The 19,844-nt window shown below is 54.3% G+C and overlaps 3 protein-coding genes across 3 annotated transcripts; 2 read left to right on the top strand and 1 right to left on the bottom strand.

The window, feature by feature from the left end:
• Positions 1-1,522: 1,522 nt before the first annotated feature.
• On the bottom strand, positions 1,523-4,196 carry MED29 (mediator complex subunit 29). Its single transcript, XM_070949587.1, has 4 exons — positions 3,950-4,196; positions 3,392-3,450; positions 3,192-3,276; positions 1,523-2,320 (listed from the first exon to the last, which is right to left on the bottom strand). The coding sequence occupies exons 1-4, from the start codon at positions 4,184-4,186 to the stop codon at positions 2,093-2,095; spliced, it is 609 nt and encodes a 202-aa protein (XP_070805688.1). The 5' UTR covers positions 4,187-4,196; the 3' UTR covers positions 1,523-2,092.
• Positions 4,197-4,421: 225 nt separating this feature from the next.
• On the top strand, positions 4,422-12,318 carry PAF1 (PAF1 homolog, Paf1/RNA polymerase II complex component). Its single transcript, XM_070949256.1, has 14 exons — positions 4,422-4,503; positions 4,617-4,646; positions 4,741-4,833; positions 5,800-5,921; positions 6,473-6,539; positions 7,382-7,483; positions 7,727-7,832; positions 8,330-8,398; positions 8,530-8,633; positions 9,344-9,460; positions 9,945-10,073; positions 10,854-10,959; positions 11,104-11,191; positions 11,656-12,318. Exons 1-14 carry the CDS (start codon positions 4,454-4,456, stop codon positions 12,081-12,083), a joined length of 1,611 nt encoding a protein of 536 aa, XP_070805357.1. The 5' UTR covers positions 4,422-4,453; the 3' UTR covers positions 12,084-12,318.
• A 1,326-nt stretch (positions 12,319-13,644) lies between these two features.
• On the top strand, positions 13,645-18,268 carry LOC139320818 (suppressor of cytokine signaling 5-like). The gene is made up of 2 exons (XM_070949257.1): positions 13,645-13,751; positions 15,495-18,268. Exons 1-2 carry the CDS (start codon positions 13,741-13,743, stop codon positions 16,834-16,836), a joined length of 1,353 nt encoding a protein of 450 aa, XP_070805358.1. The 5' UTR covers positions 13,645-13,740; the 3' UTR covers positions 16,837-18,268.
• Positions 18,269-19,844: the final 1,576 nt, after the last annotated feature.

Here is a 19,844-nt window from a genome sequence, read left to right as displayed (position 1 = left end):
AACAGAAGGAGGGTCTGGGGGGGTGGGGGGGAGAGGAAGGAGGCAGGGTTGCTCTGGAGAGAAGCCACCTAGTTGCATGCAAAAACTTTGGACAACCAGAAAGGAAGGAAAAAGCTCCTCGGCTTTCGCTGATACAACTGGGCGTCCGTGGCAAGAACTGGACGTCCTGCCCCCTTCTGCTCCCACGCCTGGAGTAAAAGATTGCAAAAGGGGCCCCAAGGAATTGCAGGAGGAATGAAGTGGGGCAGCCAGCCAGGCCCCTGCTCTTGCTCCAACCTCCCAGGAGGAATGTAAAGCACCCCCAAACCTTTCCCGCTCCAGGGGTTCTGGGGCGGCTTGGATGCCGTTTCTTCTCTGAGTTTGCCTTGTCCTGGGGGATCCCACAACAGAGGACCCCACCCCAATGGCGGGGCAGCCTCCTCCTCAGGAGGCTTGGCTAGAGGAGGTGGGTCCCCGGTTTATCCCCAGGGAGAGGGTTGCCTACTCCAACGTGGTGCGCAGAGGGCCTCTGGCCCCATCCCTGGGCACCTCTGGTTGGAAAGGATTTGGAGCCGGGTGTGCTTCGGGAAGAGCAGAGGAGGGTGTGTGAGTTCCTCAGGCCAAGGGCTTGGCTCAGCACGAGGCAGCCCCACGCACGGCCTCCCAGGCTTAAGCTGAAGGGTTCGCAGAAGGATCCACTTCTCACACCAAAGAGAGAAGTGATGCTCTTGATAATCGTGAGCAATTGGAACCCATAGAGACCAAGACAAATCCGGCAATGATGGAAATCTCGCCCAGAGATGGGGGAGGACACGCCCACGCCCAAAGAGCATGCCACGAGAACGGACGGATTGCCATGCTGGCCCACAGCCTCTCCAAGGCCCTTTCTTCCATTCGCTTCCAGGGCTTTTTTCTATTTTCTGGGATGCAACAGGCAAGGTCCTCTGCAGCTGAAGAGGCTGGTTGGTGTGGCTCCTTAACTGGTCAGGAGCAAAAGCTGACCAGGCCCCAAATCTCCCCAATGGCCGAGAGGAGAGAGCGCACTCAACTGGAACGAAGCTCAGTATTTGTAGCTCAGGGTTGGACTGTGGGGGTCCTGGCTGCTCTGTGAGCTTGGTAGTTTTTAACGCAGATGTTTCACGACCACAACTAGGCAACATCGTCAGTGCTAGAAAGGGGGAGGGGGGGAGGAGGAGGAAGAGGAGGAGGACTGTGGGGTCCTTGGTGTTCTCTGAGCTTGAAAGCTTCCTAGCAAATGTTATCTACCCCAACTAGGTAACATCTTCAGAGCTAGAAGGGAGAGGGGTTTGTGGAGAGGAGGAGAAGGGGGGGAGGACTGTAGGGTCCTTGGTGCTCTCTGAACTTGGCTCTTTTCTTGCAGACATGTCACTACTGAACTAGGTAACATTATCAGTGCTAAAAGGAAGTGGGGTGTGTAGAGTGAAGAGGAGGAGGGGGGGAGTGCGGGGTCCTTTGGGCTCTCTCAGCTTGGTGGTTTTCCTGCAGATGTTTTATCACCCAACTAGATAACATTATCAGCGCCTTTTTGAACTAAACTCATTAGGCAGATTTTATTGTGTTGTAATGTCTTCAATCAAGTAACAGAAAATTGAGTAAAAAAAAATGTTTCTAGAGGCTTCTTCCTCAGCCCAGAAGTCACCTTCTTACAGGTACACATTTGACAACAATAAGGTCCATAAAAAAAATTGTATTTCGTGCCCAGATCCATCTTCTGGGTACTAAGCTGGAGAAAGACATTTATCTGCCTGATGCGCCTTTGGAATAAGTAATCTTTTAAATAGTCAGTTCTGAAATTTCCCGCAGTTGTGGGAGGCATTGTGGGGGCAGACCTCACCAGGGCTTTCTCCTAAGTGAAAATAAAAATAGGAAAAATTGGCCAGCCGGCTCCGGGAGAGCTTTACGGCCTGCGGATGGCAGAATTTTTGTGGTTGCCACAAACACTATCCGAAACTTGAACACCGCTCAGGATAGGGCCGAAAGAAGGAGCGGAGATGAACGGAAGGCAAGACCCAGGCCCAGAATTCAGCCTCTGCCTCTTGCAGCTCGCTCGGCTCTTCTGTCCAGGGGTCAGAGCCCAGACGAACTCTGCAGGTCACAAGGCCCCCTGCGAGGGCATCTTGCCCGTGATCTTGTTGGAGCACTCCAGGAGCGCGTTGTGGATGTCCTTGGCACAGGAGATCTGGGACTTGATCATACTGAGGTACTGGGTGTAGGGCAGGCTCTCTGCCTGGACCGCGTCGGGCTTAGTGGCGGTGGGCACCAGGGTGGGTGAGTGCTTGGCGCTGTCGAAGCTCTGGGAAAGGCACTCGTAGGCCAGGCGCTGGGATGAGGGAGAGAGGAGGTGGGGGTGAGAACAGAGCTGGTCGGATGTTACCCCGGGGAGGGTCTGCGGACAGCAGCCTCTTCCTTCCAGGGGAAGACCAAGATGATGGTGAGAACAATTAACCAGTGGAACAGCTTGCCTCCAGAGGCTGTGGGTGCTCCAACACTGGAGGTTTTTAAGAAGGGATCGGACAGCCACCTGTCTAGAATGCTACAGGTAATCCTCGACTTACGACCACAATTGAGCCCAAAATTTCTGTGGCTAAGCAGGACATTTGTTAAGTGAACGTTGCTCCATTTTATGATCTTTCTTGCCACGGCTGTGAAGTGAATCCCTGCAGTTGCTAAGTAAGTAATCTGGCTTCCCCTTTGACCGTTTGCTTGTCAGAAGGTCACAAAAGGGGCTGCTGTGACTCTGGGACACTGCGACCGTCATAAATACAGACCAGTTACCAAGCATCCAAATTTTGATCATGTGACCATGGGGATGCTGCAGCGGTCGTAAATGTGAAAAACGGCCATAAGTCACTTTTTTTCAGTGCTGTTGTAACTTTGCCACTAAATGAACTGTAGTAAGTCGAGGGCTACCTGTACAGGGCTTCCTGCTGGAGCAGGGGGTTGGACTAGAAGACCTCCAAGGTGCCTTCCAATGTTGCTATCCTGTTATTGTGCAGAGAGACAGCTCCTTCTCACAACCACACCAGAGACGTCTTAAAGGGGTGCCCATTCCCAGGGGCACCCAGCAGAGATGTGGAGTACGAAAGAGAAGAGAAGGCCAAAACCCAAATTCCAGCAAGGTGCACAAGTGGGAATCCATGGCTGACGAACGAGAGTGTATGCCCCTCCCCCCCCACTCCTCCTGGACTTACCAGACAGAGTTCGAGCTGGTCGCACAAGGCGTAAAATTCCTCCAGGCTTTTGTCCACTCTCTGCACTGGAACTTCGCTGATTTTCCTGAAGAAAAGGGAAAGAGAGAAAGAAAGAACAGTTTGCCATCTTGGCAGGAAGAAAGGGAGCAGGCTGGGCAGGCTCAGCTGGGCCGTGGAGGGGGAAGGTGGAGTGAACTCACTGCCCGCTGTCGATGCTGGTGTTCTGGACGAAGTTCTGCGCAGCCACCTTCATCAGGTTCTGAAATGGGGAAGGAGAATATTAAAAACGGGCTTCCAAGCAGGGACCCCTGAAGAAGAGAATGGATAGGTTAACATTAAAGATAAAGGATGAGGAAGATGCAGAGTATTTTTTTAACAGGGGATTTGTTCTACCAAGGGTTAGGTTAGGTATTGGAGGTAGGAATTAGAAGCTGGAAGAATACCACTAGGCTCAAGTACATAACATTATTATTATTATTATTATTATTATTATTATTATTATTATTATTATTATTATTATTGATAAGTAAGTTGACCCAGACAATACACTGTTTACTAAAGACTTATGTATGTTTAAGAAAAATGTATAAATAATATATACATATATATGTATATATATAAATAAAATGTATATACATATTTATACATTTTATTTATATATACACACACAGAGAGACGTAGAGAGGCGGCTCCGTGGGGCTCCCGGGGCGGAGGGAGGCGGGCGGGCTGTGCCTCATGGGCCGCGGAGTCCCTCTCACCTGCAGGCTCTCCTTCAGCTGCGGCAGGAGGAGGCGGAAGCGCTGCACCGGGTCGAAGTCCTGCGCCTGCGCGGCCACCTGCATGCCCGAGGGCGCGGGGCCTGCGGCCAGAGGAGGCGCTCCCGCCGCGACCTGCTGCCCCGCGGCCCCCGAGGGCCCCACCTGGCCCATCAGCGGCGGCTGCGGGGGCGCCTGGGGCTGCGGCGGCGGGACCTGCGGCTGAGGCGGCGCCGCCATCTTCGGCCGCTCTCGCGGGACTACCCTTCCCGGCCTGCCCTGCGCCACGCCGCGCGACGCCGAAGCGCTCCTCCCCCCCCCTCGACGCGGTCCTGAGAGCGACGCTTCCCGGCGGGCCTTTCGCGGAGCGCGGCCCCCTGGGAGCTGCAGTCCCCCCGTGCTTAGCGCGTAGGACATCGGCGGCCTCCCGGACTCCGCTTCCCGGCCCTCCCCGCGGCAGGAAAGGCCCGGCGCCTGCGCCCTCGGTTGCTGGTGGGAGCCGCTGCCATGGCGCCCACGATCCAGACTCAGGCGCAGCGGGAGGAGCCGGGCCACAGGTGGGGAGGGGGCGCCTCCGGGGCGGGGGGGCCCAGCCTTTCTCCCCCCCCCGTTTCCGCGGTCACTGACTCTCTCCCGGTCCGCTTCTTCTTCTCCTTCTTCTTCCCCGCAGGCCCAACTCGCACCGGACGCTCCCCGAGAGGTAAGGCGACCCCCCTCCCGTGAGGCTCCGGCCCCGCAAGAGGCGGCGGCGGCCTCCCCCTCACTCCCGCCCTTCCTTCTGCTTCGGCCCGCAGGTCCGGGGTGGTTTGCCGCGTCAAGTACTGCAACAGCCTCCCCGACATCCCCTTCGACCCCAAGTTCATCACCTACCCCTTCGACCAGAACAGGTGAGACCCCCCCCGCGCCCCCCGCCCCCTGCAGAGGCCCCTCTCCCCCCCCCCCGCGGCCCTCCTCAGCCTTTGGCGCGGAAAGATGCGAGGGAAAGCGCGGGGAACCCGGGGGTGGGCTGGATGACCTCGGAGGTCCCCTCCCACAGGGCCCTGTGTCTCTTCAGCGTGGAGGTCCTGAGGGTTATTGGCCTGTTCCTTCTTTCTAGGCCAGAGGTCTTCCAACCTGGCAGTTTTTAAGACTTGTGGACTTCAACTCCCAGAATTCTCCAGCCATGCTATGCTATGCTCCACCTATGCTGGCTGGAGAATTCTGGGAGTTGAAGTCCACAAGTCTTAAAGCTGCCAGGTTTGAGGACCCCTGTTCTAGGCCTTCCCTACCACCTGGGGTAACTGAGAACCATGGAAAAAAAGAAATAAAATGCAACTAGTTGCAGATGCTGGGGGGGGGAGGGCGTAGAGGGAGACCTTAAAAGAGCAACTTTGGGGGATTCTGGGAGTTGAAGTCCACTCAACTTCAAGTGGCCAACTTTGAAAAAAGTTTGGGGCTCAGTTGTCATAAGTTGAGGACTCCCTGTCCTCCATCTTGACTGTTGGCCAAAAGCCTTGAGGAAGGAGTTTGGCCCCTTCAGAGACAGACAGAGAGCCTCATGGTTTAGTGAAGGCCACCCAGAAGGCCCTTCCTGCACATTAATGAATATATAGACTACAATATGGGAAGCCACTTTGTCTTTTTTGAACTGCTGCAGGGTTGGAGTCTCCAGGAAGCCGAAACCCTTAAACTCCTGTTATGGGGAGGGGGATTCTTTTATGTCCAGCCTGAGGTTTGGCTGGTCTCTCTTGGGAAATTTGATCCCGCACTCATCTTGCTGCCAGTGTACATTATCTGAGTGCGATTCAGCTTTGGAGAGCTGCTTGGGCCTTTTCTGCCGATTAAAGTTTTTCTTGCTTCCTTCCCCTTTCCAGGTTTGTACAGTACAAGGCCACCTCTCTGGAAAAGCAGCACAAACATGACTTGCTGACAGAACCTGACTTGGGAGTCACCATAGATCTAATAAACCCGGATACTTATCGCATTGACCCCAATGGTGAGACGGATTCTCTGTATGCCTGTCACAACAGAGGGTTAATAATGTGTGTGCAAATCGAGGCTGGTTGGGGGGAGGTGCTCGTTTTGTGTGTGAGGAGGACCTGCACCCTAGATTTCTGGTACCCACGAAACAAACAGCTGCTAGGGAGATAACACAACTATGCTGTGAATTCAAATCTTTTATAGGTAGTCCTTGCGTACTGATTGCAGGGAGCTGATGGGAAGTTGGGAGGCGGTCCCTGCTTAATGCCTCACGATTGTCGCTTAACAGTAGCATTTTCTATTGCTGGAATTTCTGTCACTGAGTGATGCGGTTACATGCTGATGTGCTTTACATTGCTTAGCATGGGAAGCATGGTCCCAATTACTGGTGTTACGCGAAGACTACCCATACTAAGTGCGTGCATCTCCAGTGACCTAATATAGCAGGATTCCAGGAGTTTAGCTACAGAATGCAAGGAGGCCAGACTGCATCTCAACCCTTTGCAGAGCTCTCCGAGCATGCTCAGTGGAGGGGACCAACCTGTGACCACATTTGTTTTGTTTTAGTTCTTTTAGATCCTGCGGATGAGAAACTGCTGGAGGAGGAGATCCAGGCACCCACCAGTTCCAAGAGGTAGTGCAATTCCTTCGGCACCACAGCCCCCTTCTGCTGGCCTTGCTCCAGGCTCTGCTGCCCCTGTTCTTACCCCAGATGCCGCTCTGTCTCCCACCCCAGCATCCGATTGTTGAAAGTTTCTTGCAGTTGTCCTTCGTGGCCTGGCTCGTTTAAGTGATTTCCTTCTTTAGAAAGAGAATCCCTAAGCTCTCTGGACCTTAGCATCTGCCTCTAATCTCCATGACTCTCCTCAGCCTCACCATACGGGCAGCTGCTCCGCTCCCTCTCTCACACACATATTTGTTTATTAATATGCCACCCATCTCACTATCCAAAGCAACTCTGGCTACGCATACATATACATACATTTAACTGCCAGGTATGAAGAATGAAGGCCACACATTAAGTTCCAGTTAAGCTGATTTATTGCTCATGCCTCTATGCAAGAATCTAGTCAATTAAGGATCAGCACCAAATTGGCGCTAGGTAAGATTTAATGGAATTCAAGAGCAGTTGGACACATTGTGGCAACGTAAGGACTCCAGGCTGATTCGTCTCTTGACCCCAGCCCCAGGTTCTGCCTCTTTTGCTCCTACACTGAGCTTTAGAGCCGCTTTTGAGGGTGTAAATGTTCTCTCGCAATATTTGCTACATTGGGGTTTTGTTTTTGTAATTCACTGGGACTCACCATGAGTGAATTGGGCGGCCATAATAATTTTCTTAATAAATACAGTGGAGGAGTTGGTCTTCCTGCGCTGGCTGGGAATAATTGGATTGTAGCCAGATGGGCTTTGGGGAAGGCAACTCTGGAGAAGAACAGAAATCCAGGTGGACTTTTTTGGTCGTTTTTTTCTCTTCAGATCACAGCAGCATGCCAAAGTTGTGCCATGGATGCGGAAGACCGAATACATCTCCACCGAATTCAACCGCTACGGTGTCTCCAATGAGAAGCCAGAGGTTAAGTGAGTAGAAACATCATTTGGGTTATTCCGTCATTATTTATTTTCGTCCAGCTTTGTGCTAGCAAAGAAATAGTCTGTTGTGAGTCTGGTTGTACCGAGAACGTGTTTCTGGAGAGGGGCTCTGTGTCTTGGCTCCAAAGGAACTTTCTCACTGAGTCCAGCGCAAGGAAGCCACACTCTTAGACTGCTGGCTGAGACTCCCTTTCTGAACTCTTCCCCCTCCCCACACCTCGTTTCACTTAGAATTGGCGTGTCGGTCAAACAGCAGTTCACCGAGGAGGAGATCTACAAGGACCGAGATAGCCAGATTGCAGCCATCGAGAAGACCTTTGAGGATGCTCAGAAGTCAGTGAGTGCCCTTCCTCTTCCTTTCCTCCTTCCCAAAAAACTCCTATCCTCTCATTGTTGTGCCTTTTTAGTTTTAGAGATGGAACCTGTGCAGAAAGAGAGAAAACAACAGACTAACAGAGTTGGAAGGGACCTTGGAGGTCTTCTAGTCCTGTAGAGCAGTAGAACTGGGGTGGTGGGTGGGAGGGGGGTCCAACTTGCCAACTTTAAGACTCGTGGATTTCAATTGGAGTTGAAGTCCACAGGTCCTAAAGTTGGGGAATTCTGGGAGTTGAAATCCATGAGTCTTAAAGTTGCTGCTGTAGAAGCTTGCTGGAGCCATTTTTATTCTCCTTATATTGGTGGTTTAAATGCACGCTCTGATTTGGGGGGGTGGAGGCCCCAAGAGAGCTTTGCAGAGCCTACATTCAGCTACAGCTTCCAGGCCTAGCAAGGGTGGTTGTGTTCCCTCTTTCTCGGGTGTCTCCTAATGGGAAACTCTGCCCCCCCCCCTTCCAGATTTCTCAGCACTACAGCAAGCCTCGCGTTACTCCAACGGAAGTCATGCCGGTCTTTCCTGACTTCAAGGTAAGGGGAAAGCAAGGCGGCCCCAGGGAAGTGGGTGCTGGGTGGGGTGAGAGGTTAGCAGACCACCTCGCCTGCCCCTCCCCAGAAGGACTTGCCGGGCTCTGAGCTGCTGTTCTCATTCTCTCTGCCAGATGTGGATCAACCCTTGTGCTCAGGTCATTTTTGACTCTGATCCAGCGCCCAAGGACACCAGCGGGGCAGCAGCTCTGGAGATGATGTCACAAGCCATGATTAGGTGAGATCATGGTTTATTTCTAAAGTAGGGAGAGGAAAGCCGGCCTTGGTTTCCTTGCCGAGGGTGTTTTATCTTTATTTTTTAATTTTATAGTATTTCACCTTTATTTTTATAAATAACTTAAGGCAGTGAACATATCCAACACATCATTTTCCTTCTATTTTCCTCACAACAGCCCTGTGAGGTGGGCTGGGCTGAGAGAGAGCAACTGGCCCAAAGTCACCCAGCCAGCTTTCATGGCTAAGGCGGATCTAGAACTTACCGTCTCCCACTTTCTAGCCTGGTGCCTTAACCCCAGCCCAGTCTTTTCAAGACCTCAAGCAGAAAGAGATCTATTTCCCTTTCATAATCTTCAGCCTTCTCCTTTTATCTGGTGGTGCCAGTGAGGATTTTGCTTGGCACAAGGGCTGTTCCGTCCAAGAGTGGTGCAGTAGCCTAGAGATGGAGCTCTCGCCTCACAATCAGGAGGCTGTGAGTTCAATCCTAGATAGTGGCAGATATTTTTCTTTCTGGGCACAATGTGTAAATATCAGCTGTGAACTCTGCATTGGCGAAAGGAAGAGCATCCGGCCAGTAAACAGCTCCATTCAGTTGCCCCGACTCCACCCCGATCTGAGGGATTACGGGATCATTAAAAGACCAAAAACCCAAAAAATGGCTGTTGTGTCCGAAGCAGGGAGCTGATAACGCCTCTTTCCCTCCGCCTCCAGGGGCATGATGGATGAAGAGGGCAACCAGTTTGTGGCCTACTTCCTTCCCGTGGACGACACGATGCGGAAGCGCAAACGGGATCAAGAAGAGGAGATGGATTACGCACCCGAGGACGTGTACGTGAGCGCAGATGCTGAGCGTTGTCTGGAAGCAGGACTAAAATACACCTGGAAGAGAGCCCAGAAGAGCGTCATGGTTGCAATAAGGGATTTAGTTTTGAAAATGTGAAAACGGGGTCAGCAAGCTGCATACTGCTTAGCTTACATTTCCCAACTGGCTTAGTTTGAATTTGGCTTTTCAGAGCCATAGATTAAAATGATAGGATTGCCTGAGTTGGTAGATTTTTTTATTGTTTTTTTTTTACTACTTCACGAACGGGGGATGGACATGTTAAGTTGCAGGGACTGCTTTAATTCTGCCCTTGGATCTCTTGGTTTCCTCTTGCAAAGTAGGTCCCCCGGCCCCCACTGATGAGGGTTGGGTAAGCAAGAAAATCAATTCCATTTTAGGAAATTGAATGGAATTAAGAAGGAGTGGATTTTTTCCAAGCAGATGTATGAAACTCTCTTCTTTCTCTCCCCCCCACCCCACCCCCATTAGGTATGAGTATAAAATTGCCCGGGAGTACAACTGGAACGTCAAGAACAAAGCCAGCAAAGGTTACGAAGAGAATTACTTCTTCATCTTCCGTGAAGGTGACGGTGTCTATTACAATGAACTGGAAACCAGGTGAGGGGGAGGAAATTGGGGGCAGGACAGTGGGTCAGGTGGGGGGGGAGAGAAGATGGAGTTGCTGGGCCCTTGGCAGGCTAGCGGGCGTGGGGAGGCCTCCCTGGCTGCTTTGTGGTTTTATGAGCCAGTTTCCAGTGCTCAACCTCTACAGGCAGACCTTGACTTAACGACCGCAATTGAGCCCTTAGACAATGGAGTCTATTGCTCAGGGAGGCAGTTGTTAAGTGAGATTTGCCCCATTTTACGACCTTTCCAGCCACAGTTGGTAAGCGAATCACTGCAGTTGCTCAGTAACACGATTGTTAAGTGAATCTGGATTCCCCATTGACTCTGCTTGTCAGAAGGTCGCAAAATGGAAACACGTGACCTCAGGACACCTCAACCGTCATAAATACGAGTTAATTGCCAAGCGGCCGAATTGTGGGCACATGACCCCAAGGAGGCTGCAACAGTTGTACGTGTAAAAAACGGGCCTCGGTCACTTTTTCCAGTGCTGTTGTAATTTCCAATGGTCACTAAATGAACTGTTGTAAGCCGAGAACTGCCTACGCTGTGCTCAAAAAATGCCACCGTTCTTCTTCACAGCTGTTGTGCTTTTCCTCAATAAGGTGTGTGTGTGTGTGTGTGTGTGTGTGTGTTGGGAATGCTGTCAAAGAATGGTCTGAGCAGTTGTGGCTGTGGGTCTTTGGCTAAAAGGGGCGGGGGGGGGGTGACTGAGATGCTGGCAAGGGTGGGCCCGGCCCTTCCGCCCTCACTGACCACCTCCTTCCCTGGCAGAGTGCGGCTCAGCAAACGGCGAGCCAAGGCCGGGGTCCAGTCAGGCACCAACGCTGTGCTGGTGGTGAAACACAGGGACATGAACGAGAAGGAGCTGGAGGCACAGGTAGGGCTGGGTGTCCTAGTGGGCAGAGGGGGGCTACTGCTGGGCCACAGGGGCCCCGGGGCTTTGCCCAAGCGCCCCTCCCTGTGGCCAAGGAGGGAGTCTTGAGCTGAGCGGCCCACTTGGGCACCTTTGCTTCCCTCACAGGAAGCTCGCAAAGCCCAGCTGGAGAACCACGAACCCGAGGAGGAGGAAGAGGAGGAGATGGACTTGGGCAAAGAGGCGCAAGGCTCAGGTGGGTGGTCTTTCTCCCAGATCCTGGCCAGCCCCCGAAAGCAGAGCTGGGCCACGCCCGGCCCTTCGGCTCTTCCTCTCTGGCCCCCATTAGAAATCAAATGTAAATAAGTGGAGGCAAGCAATTCAATTGCATCGCTTTTATTTTGAAGGTGGCTGCTATTTTTGTTAACTTTATGTATGTGCATACCTTCACAGCCCTAAGCCTAAGCCTAACCTTAGTTTATGGGATTTTCCTATATTTTACAAGTCCAAACAAAAAACTGACACCTTAACAAACCTCTAAGAATCTGTCTCTGGTATCAGTTTTTGGCCCTGGCCTAACCTGGACCTTAACACAACTGTCCCAGTTTCTCCTGTGGCCCCTTGAGGAAATTAACTGCCCCCTCCTGGGCCATAGAGGGAGGCTACTTAAATGTTTAACCCACCGTCCTCCCTTCCCCTCTGCTGTCTCCCCCACTTCAGACGAGGAGCCGGAGAAAGGCAGTGAGAGCGAGAAGGAGGCCAGTGAAGCCGAGGAGGAGGAGGAGGAGGAGGAAGAGGAGGAGGAAGGGCGCTCCCCCAGCGAGGGCGAAGGCGTCCCAGCCGAGGAGAGCGAGGAGGATGAGCGGGCCGCGCGAGACAAAGAGGAGATCTTTGGCAGCGACGACGATGAGGAAGACTCTGAGCCGGAGGGCGGCCGGCCAGAGGCGGACGAGGAGAGCGGCAGCGAGGAAGAGGAGGAGGAGGACGAAGACGGGGGCAGCCGGCCGCAGCAGCAGCACCATCGGGGCAGCCGCAGCCCCTTCTTCAGCGGCAGCGACCGCTCCAACCACGAGGAAGAGGAGGAAGGCGAGGCCAGCCCCAGCGACGCCCCTTCGGAGTCGAGCAGTGAGAGCAGCGACAGTGACTGAGCAGCCACGGAGGCCGTTCGGTGGGACTGGGACTGACGGAAGAGGCACGGGGGCCTCGATTTGCCAGGCCCCTTCGGGTGTCCAGAGGGCCCTTTCGCCAGCTCTGCCGTCACTGGCCACAGGGGTCTGTTGGCTGGGCAGTTGGCCCTGCTGGGGGAACCACGGGCTTCAGCCCTGGGAGTTCCCTGCTGTATATAAACGCTTTTTCTGTTGCAATAAAATATGTGTTTCCCTCCCCTTTTTTCTTTCTTGATTTTCTGTTTTGATCCCTTTTATTTATTGGCTTTTCAGTCACGGAGCTGTTTCAACAGCAGCGTCCCCCATTTTGTATGTATATCAGAAGTGTCCAAGCTTAGCCACTTTAGGATATATGGACTTCAGTTCCCAGAATTCTCCAGTCAACCACATGTGGGTAGCTGGGGAATTCTGGGAGTTGAAGTCCACACATCTTAAAGTGGCTAAGTTTGGACATTTTTGATGTAAATGAAACAGCACATTTCTCTCTCGAAAAGACACTTGTCCGATCTCAGCAATAGGTAGGGGGTGGATTTTGGTTTTCAGGGCAGGGTTCAGGCATGGGTGAGGCTAGGGCAGGTTTCCCTATGCAGGAGTGTTGGACTACAACTCCCATCACCCCTTGGGCCATATGGTCCTCGAGGCCTACACGGATGCCATAGATGAGGCTTGGAGCCCAGGTCTGTGGAGGAGATTGTGAGGTGCAGAAGACTCACTGAACGCCCTGGGCCCACAGCCCAATGGGGAGTCTCCCACCTGGGGGCCCTGCAGCCCCTTCGCTAAGGGGTTGGTTGAGGGGTCGCTTAGCAACGGGGCCGTCTGGGGTTTGGGAGATGTCGGAGCCCCTGATCTGGTGCTAAGAGACCAAAGGCCCCCCAGGAGGGGAAGGAGCTTGGCAAGGCGCGTGGATCATGGGTGGTGAAGCAAAGCGGCGGTTGGGCGGTGGGATCCAAGGAGGGGCCTGCAGCTGTGCCCGGCTCCAGGCAGGCGCCCAAGATCCCATGCGCCAACTGAAGGTCTTGGCCCACGGAGGGCGTCCGTGTTGACTCTTGGCCCCCACATAGAGAGGACTTCTCCATGAGGATCGGCCCCTTGACAGCTGTCACTCAGAGCCTCTGCGCTGGTGCCAGTCTTCCCCTTCCGCCTTGCTGAGCATTATGGGCTTCCGAAAGGAGGATGGGCCCTTCAGCCCTTTCATCATCTACTCCTCCCCTCCCTCCCTCCCTCTTCTCCTCCCTTCCTTTTCTCCCGTCTATTTATTTATTTATTGTCTATTTATTTGTCAACAAGGAAAGAAGTGACAGGAGAGACCTAGACATGGACGCACGGAAATTCCGTGGCACAAATAAAAGGATCTAAGTAGGGAAAACAGCCACAAACACATCAAAGGAGTGCATAGAAATGGGGAGGGGAGGGGAGGGGAGGGGAGGGGAGGGACGCTGGGGCGCTTATGCCCCCTCCCTCTTCCCCTCCCTCCCTTCCTTCCTTCCTTCCGGAGAGGGATCCCCGCCCGGCTCCAGCGCTGCGCTACGCAGGGCGAGGCGAGGCGAGGCGAGGCGCTGCGCTGCGGCCGTCGGCGCCGCCACCCAGGAAGCGCCAGGCTGGGCCGCAGCCCCTCCGGATCTCGCGGGCGGCGGGGCGCATGGACGGCGGGTGCGTGGGGCCGGGGCCGGGGCCGGGGCGGGCGGGGGTCTCTCTCGGGGGGGGCCGGGCGCGCCCTTCGCCTCTGGCCCGCAGCGCGCGTCGGGCGGGCGGCCGAGGGGGCTCCTCCGGGCAGGCAGGCAGGCGGGCGCAAGCGGGGCTAGAGGCGTCCCTGGCGGGGCTGAACCGCGACCCCCGCCGCCGTGCCCGGCCTGGCCGCCTTTGGGGGAAGCTGCCCAGCCCCGAGGAGGGTCTCCGGCGGGGGCTTGGGCAGGGAGGGAGGGACCCCTAGGGCTTTGGGAGGCCGGCCGGAGCAACCAGGGTTGCAATGCGGGGCTGCTTTGCAGAGAACCCGGGTCTGCCCCCCCCGAGTCCCCCCTCCCCCGTGGCGGTGGGCAGCCCTTGGCCGGACCCCCAGCCTTGCCCCCCACCCCCGCCCAGGATTGGCTTTGCAGAGGGACCCTGAGATCTGGCCTGGGGCAAGGCGGCCAGGATGCCCAGGCAGAGCCCGGGGCAGGCGGGTGGGTGCCCAGACCTCAGCTGGCTTCCAGTCGCTTTGCACAAAGAGCCGCTTGTGGCAGAAGTCATGGAGGAGGGTTGTGTGATCCTCGGGTGCCAAAACCTGCCAGGTCGCACCTTCTCCACAAACAAGTCCAGCCACTCTGCGCCTGGCACCAAGCGAGTGGTGGCGCACCAAAGCCCATCGCTTTCCATATAAGCCTGCCAGTCGGGAAAGGTACGACTCGCCTTCTTGGCAGCTTTTAGCACCAGAAACTCTCACAACCCTCCTTCGGATTTTGGGGAGAAGTCGGTGGGTTGCCAGGAGAGGATAACCATGATCCTGGGGGCAAGTTCCTCACCCTTCTCCTTTGCCCCCTGGGCACCCTTGGAGAGTCACAGCAGTTGTTGTTGTACAGTCTCCCCGTTGTGCCATCCCACCAGATCTGGTTTGTGATGGGCACCAAACTGGCGAGGCCTCTCCGAGACCCCCAAGCCCAGAAAGAGCTGTGGAGAGTGAGGAATCGCTCCACTAACCCAACATCCATCTGCAGGCTCTGCTAAACCATGATTATTGGCAGTTGGCTGGGTTCCCACACTGCTCTGAGCCCCAATCATGTGTGTCAAGTATGACTGGCATTACAAGACATGGCAGGGCAAAGGGAAATTGGGATCAAATCAAAGTCAGTTCTCTACCTCAGCAATGTGAAACGGAGTGGACTTCAACTCCCAGAATTCCCCAGTCAGCTTAGGAATTCTGGGAGCTGAACTCCACCCAGCTCCAAGCTGCCAAGGTTGAGAAAGCGGTTTAGACAAATGGCAAACATTTGCAGTTACTTAGTCCATGACTTATGACCACAATGGAGCCCAATGGTTCTGTTGCTAAGTGAGACATTTGTTAGGCGAGTTTTACCCCATTCTACAACCTTATCACAGTTGCTAAGTGAATCACATGGTTGTTTAAGTGAATCTGGCTTCCCCATTGACACTGCTTGTCAAAGGTTGCAGAAGGGGATCACGTGACCCTGAATTTGAGTCAATTGCCAAGTAGCTGAATTTTGATCAGGTGAATTTAGAGGCTGCTGCAACAGTTGTAAGTGTGAAAAAAAGGTCATAAGTCACTTTTTTCAGTGCTGTTGTAACTTTGGACGTAAGTCAAGGACCACCTGTAATTCTGTCTTGGCGCATTTGTGATTTGCTCTTGCTGGCTTTGGGGCAGACGGGCAGCTAATGACACTGGTCTATTTTCTTCCCCAGGTCGGCATCGTCGCAGCTCTCTCGGTCTGCCCCATCCTCTGAAGAGCAGGAGCCGGCTCATCCAGTGCCTGGGAGGAGCGCCAGCCCTCCAGCGTGTCCCCTGCCTGGGGGGCCATGTCACAGGACAGCGGGGGCTCGGCCCAAAGTGAAGCCGGATGGCGGCATGAGCAGCCGTAGGGGTGGGCGTGGGAAGGCCCGACTGAGCCACGCCTCGGAGAGACTGAGCCTTCCCTCGTCCAAAGTGGGTCCAGCCACGGAGGGCCCACGGCGGGCAGACCCCGAGCCCTCCAAGGGGCTGGGTCATTCCTTGCGGCAGAAGCTGCAGGCCGCTGTGGGGCAGTGCTTCCCCATCAAGAGCCTGCCACGCTCGCCGGACCTCTCTTCCCAGCGCAAAATTCATCTCCGGGAGCTGATGCTGGACACCTGCCCCTTTCCCCCGGGCTCGGAGCTGGCCCGCACCTGGGAGCTGATCAAGCAGCACACGGTGCCCGTCTCCGAGCACGAGGGCCTGGCTGCCCTGCCCCCCGAGGACGAAGATGACCGCCTGAGGGAACGCCGCCGCATCAGCATTGAGCAGGGTGTGGAGCCCCCTCCGGATGCCTTGATCCACACTTTCGAGGTCACAGCGCAGATCAACCCCCTCTACAAACTGGGGCCAAAGCTTGCCCACGGCATGACCGAGCTAACCGGGCCAGGTCGGGCCATGCTGACCGCCACTGATGAGCAGGACGAAGAGGAGGAGGAGGAGGAGGAGGAGGAAGAAGAGCTGGAGTCGGCCTTGGCCAGGCTGCCGGAGGTCCGGGACGGCCTGCGGGCGCACACCCAGATCGACTACATCCACTGCCTGGTGCCCGACATGCTGCAGCTGACACAACTCTCCTGCTATTGGGGCGTGATGGACCGCTACGAAGCCGAGTCCCTGCTGGAGGGCAAGCCGGAGGGCACCTTCCTCCTGAGGGACTCGGCCCAAGAAGACTACCTCTTCTCCGTGAGTTTCCGGCGCTATGGCCGCTCTCTCCACGCCCGCATCGAGCAGTGGAACCACAACTTCAGCTTCGATGTCCACGACCCCAGCGTCTTCCACGCGCCCACCGTGAGTGGCCTCTTGGAGCACTACAAGGACCCCAGCGTCTGCATGTTCTTTGAGCCGCTGCTGTCCCTCCCCGTGCACCGCACCTTCCCCTTTGGCCTGCAGCACCTATGCCGGGCCGTAGTGACCTGCTGCACCACCTATGACGGCATCGGGCACCTGCCCCTGCCCCGGGCGCTGAAGGAGTACCTGAAAGAGTACCACTACAAGCAGAGGGTGAGGGTGCGGCGCCTGGATACCTGGGGCACCTGATGCCAACCCCCAACCACCCATCAGCCTCCTGGATCTACCTGCTTTCCTTTGGATGACAATCGTTACTTCCTAACCCATCTTCTCTTGCCTGGCATTCTCCGGAATGGGTGGGTGCCAGTTTCCGGTCCTGCTAGCTAGCATGCTGGCTGGAAACGCTGAGCACGGTAGCCTGGCACATCCGGAAAGGATTTGGGTGAAGGAAGCGGGCCCGTCTCCCTCCACGCCTTTCCGGGCTTGTGAGCACAAGGGTGTTTGTGGGTGCCTTTTTTCAGTCTGGGTGCAAAATCCAGGGTTGTAGAGACTTTGGGCTGCGGAGAAGGCCCAGAATCTTTGCAAGTCAGAGCAAAAAAATGAGGACTTCCGGTTAACCGGAATTTGTAGCATCGAAGGCCTGAGCCCCCCACTAGAGGGGAGATTCACCCTTAAATCTCCTGTCTAGTGGGCTCTTGCCGAGGGGCTCTGTGGCCTGCCTCCACATCCTTCCTGAGAAAAAGCACAACATTTGGGGAGGGGGATCAGGGCTGTTTCCAAGCCAGGCGTTTGGGCACAAATGTCTGGCAGGAAGACGAGCCGGGACTCTTCTTGGGTAGCCCCTTGGGCACAATCCTGCATTTCTTTGCCTTTCTTCCATTCCTCCAAGCTGTACAGGTAGTCCTTGACTTACAATGGTTCATTTAGCAACCGTTTGAAGCACTGAAGTGATTTATGACCATTTTTTAACACAATCATTGCACCCCACCCCCCCCACGTGATCAAAATTTGGACGCTTGGCAACTGGATCGCATTTATGACAGTCACAGTGTCCCCGGATCACACAATCCCCTTTTGCGACCGTTTGACAAGCAAATGGTCAAAGGGGAAGCCAGATCCACTTAACAACCGTAGCCAGGAAGCTCATAAAGTGAGGCAAAATTCACTTGTCTCGCTTGGCAACAGAAAATTTGGGCTCGTTGTGGCCATAAGTTGAGGGTTACCTGTAGCTGCTGCTCTGCACCCCAAATCCTGGTGGCCGCAGAGGGAACCAGAAGTGTCTCGCTTGGAGGGACACGATAAGAGCAGCCACAGATCCAGAAACCTGCGTGCATTATCCTCAGGGAGGTACGCTGGGGGTGTGGTTGTGACGCTTTCCACCTCTGAACAACTGCTGTCGGGCTCCCTTCACAACCTGTTGCTTTGTACTGTTGTGTTATCATTAAAACCTCCTTGGTCCACTGTGCCTCGTGCTGGACTTTCCTCTTAATGTTGGGCAGGGGGCTGGACGAGCAGAGCGGCTCCAAAGCCCGGCTGCCCGTAAAAAGCTTGTTTCTCGGGCCCAGCCTTCACAGCCCCGGGGGCATTGCAAAACCCCCAAACCTTCCCCCATTGTGAAAAACCAGGGTTGACGGGAACAAGGTGTCCGAGCAGCCTGTAATGGGGGCAAGAGTGCCTGGCTTTGATTTTTGAAAAGGGAAGCCCCCCAAACTGAGACCAGCCACTGCTGGTCAGGAAGGGCTGGTCTGGCTGAGCGGGATGGGGGGGGGTGGGTATCCAAAAGACCTGGGGTGTGTGTGCAGGTGTTGCCAAGAGACCGGTGCCACCGGCCAGCTGCTCCGGAGGGGGCCATAGAACCAATGTTGACTTCCTACAGCTGCTGAGCCAGCCCATTGGATGAAAAATGTCCATCTATCACAGCGCTTTCCAAACTTGGGATAAATTTCCCCCAAAATCGGGTGGAGTCACATGCACAAACTTAACACCCATCACAACAGGGGCCTTAAAACTGATGTATAGGTTGCCACGTGTGCTGAAATGTATTTGAGAATCTCCCCGAGAATTTCTATTAAGAGGAAGCAATTGCCAAATGACAGAAAGATCGTGCTTTTCTAATACAGGACATCCTCGAGTTACGACGACCATTCATTCAATGACTGTTGGAAGTTAGGAAGGTGCTGAAGGAAGGGACTTGCAAATGAGATTCCAATAAAGGAGAGTATTTGTAGCTCAGCGTTGGTGCTCTCTGAGCTTGTTTTCTTGCGGATGTTTCATTACCAAACTAGGTAACATCACGAGCACTGATTAGACTGATGATGTTACCTAGTTAGGTAATAATAATAATAATAATAATAATAATAATTTTATTTCTATACCGCCCTTCTCCCGAAGGACTCAGGGCGGTGTACAGCCAGTTTAAAAACACAAGACACAACAATAATTAAAAATTAAAATAATTAAATAGATTTGGCCGATTTAAAACCCTAAAAATTAAAATACCCCAATTTAAAATTATTATATTGACAGCCCTGCCTGGCGGAACAACAGGGTCTTCAGTGCGCAGCGGAACACCCCGAGGTCGGAGATCTTACGTATTTCCGGGGGCAGTTCATTCCACAGGGCTGGGGCTCCCACAGAGAAGGCCCTCCCCCTGGGTGTCGCCAGCCGACATAACTTGGCTGATGGCACCCTGAGGAGACCCTCTCTGTGGGAGCGGACTGGTCGGTGGGAGGCTATTGGTGGCAGAAGACGGTCTCGAAGGTATTCGAAGGTAATGAAACATCTGCAAGAAAACAACCAAGCTCAGAGAGCACCAAGGACCCCTCATTCAGGGAGACTGTCTGAGGTTTTGGGAAAGCTTTGGCCTGAGAGATTACCCCACCCTGAAACGAGGGCATTGCCCTGCAGGAAACCCACAAGCCCCCACCCCATGGACCTGGGCATGAGGGTTGACCCCAAGACCCTTCCAGGGCAAACGCGGGAGGGTAATTTCAAAAGGTGAATCCCTACAGAGAGGGGAGGGGGGGGGTGCATCCAACCTTGGCAGCTTTAAGACTTGTGGACTTCAACTCCCAGAATTCCACCACCAGCATGTCCATTGATAGGTATTCTGGGAGTTGAAGTCCATACACTTGGGAAACGCTGTGCTAGAAGATGCCATTAAGAGCTGTGGTGGCACTGTGGTTAAGAGTGCAGCATTGCAGGCTAACTCTGCCCAGTGCCAGGTGTTCGATCTAGACTCAACCTCCTCCTGAGGT

Source organism: Pituophis catenifer, unplaced genomic scaffold (genome assembly GCF_029215685.1).
Source record: "Pituophis catenifer annectens isolate HBS135680 unplaced genomic scaffold, rPitCat1.0.hap2 SCAF_9, whole genome shotgun sequence".
NCBI classification, from domain to species: Eukaryota; Metazoa; Chordata; class Lepidosauria; order Squamata; family Colubridae; genus Pituophis; species Pituophis catenifer.
This window is presented reverse-complemented; position numbering and strand designations above follow the sequence as displayed.

Excerpts from the sequence above, each read along its gene's own strand:
- MED29 (XM_070949587.1), bottom strand. The coding sequence starts at position 4,186 with ATGGCGGCGCCGCCTCAGCCGCAGGTCCCGCCGCCGCAGCCCCAGGCG. Across the intron at positions 3,277-3,391 it reads ACCAGCATCGACAGCGGGCA|GAAAATCAGCGAAGTTCCAG; the intron begins GTGAGTTCACTC and ends CCTTTTCTTCAG. Across the intron at positions 2,321-3,191 it reads ACCAGCTCGAACTCTGTCTG|CGCCTGGCCTACGAGTGCCT; the intron begins GTAAGTCCAGGA and ends CCCTCATCCCAG.
- PAF1 (XM_070949256.1), top strand. The coding sequence starts at position 4,454 with ATGGCGCCCACGATCCAGACTCAGGCGCAGCGGGAGGAGCCGGGCCAC. Across the intron at positions 4,504-4,616 it reads CGGGAGGAGCCGGGCCACAG|GCCCAACTCGCACCGGACGC; the intron begins GTGGGGAGGGGG and ends TCTTCCCCGCAG. Across the intron at positions 9,461-9,944 it reads GATTACGCACCCGAGGACGT|GTATGAGTATAAAATTGCCC; the intron begins GTACGTGAGCGC and ends CACCCCCATTAG.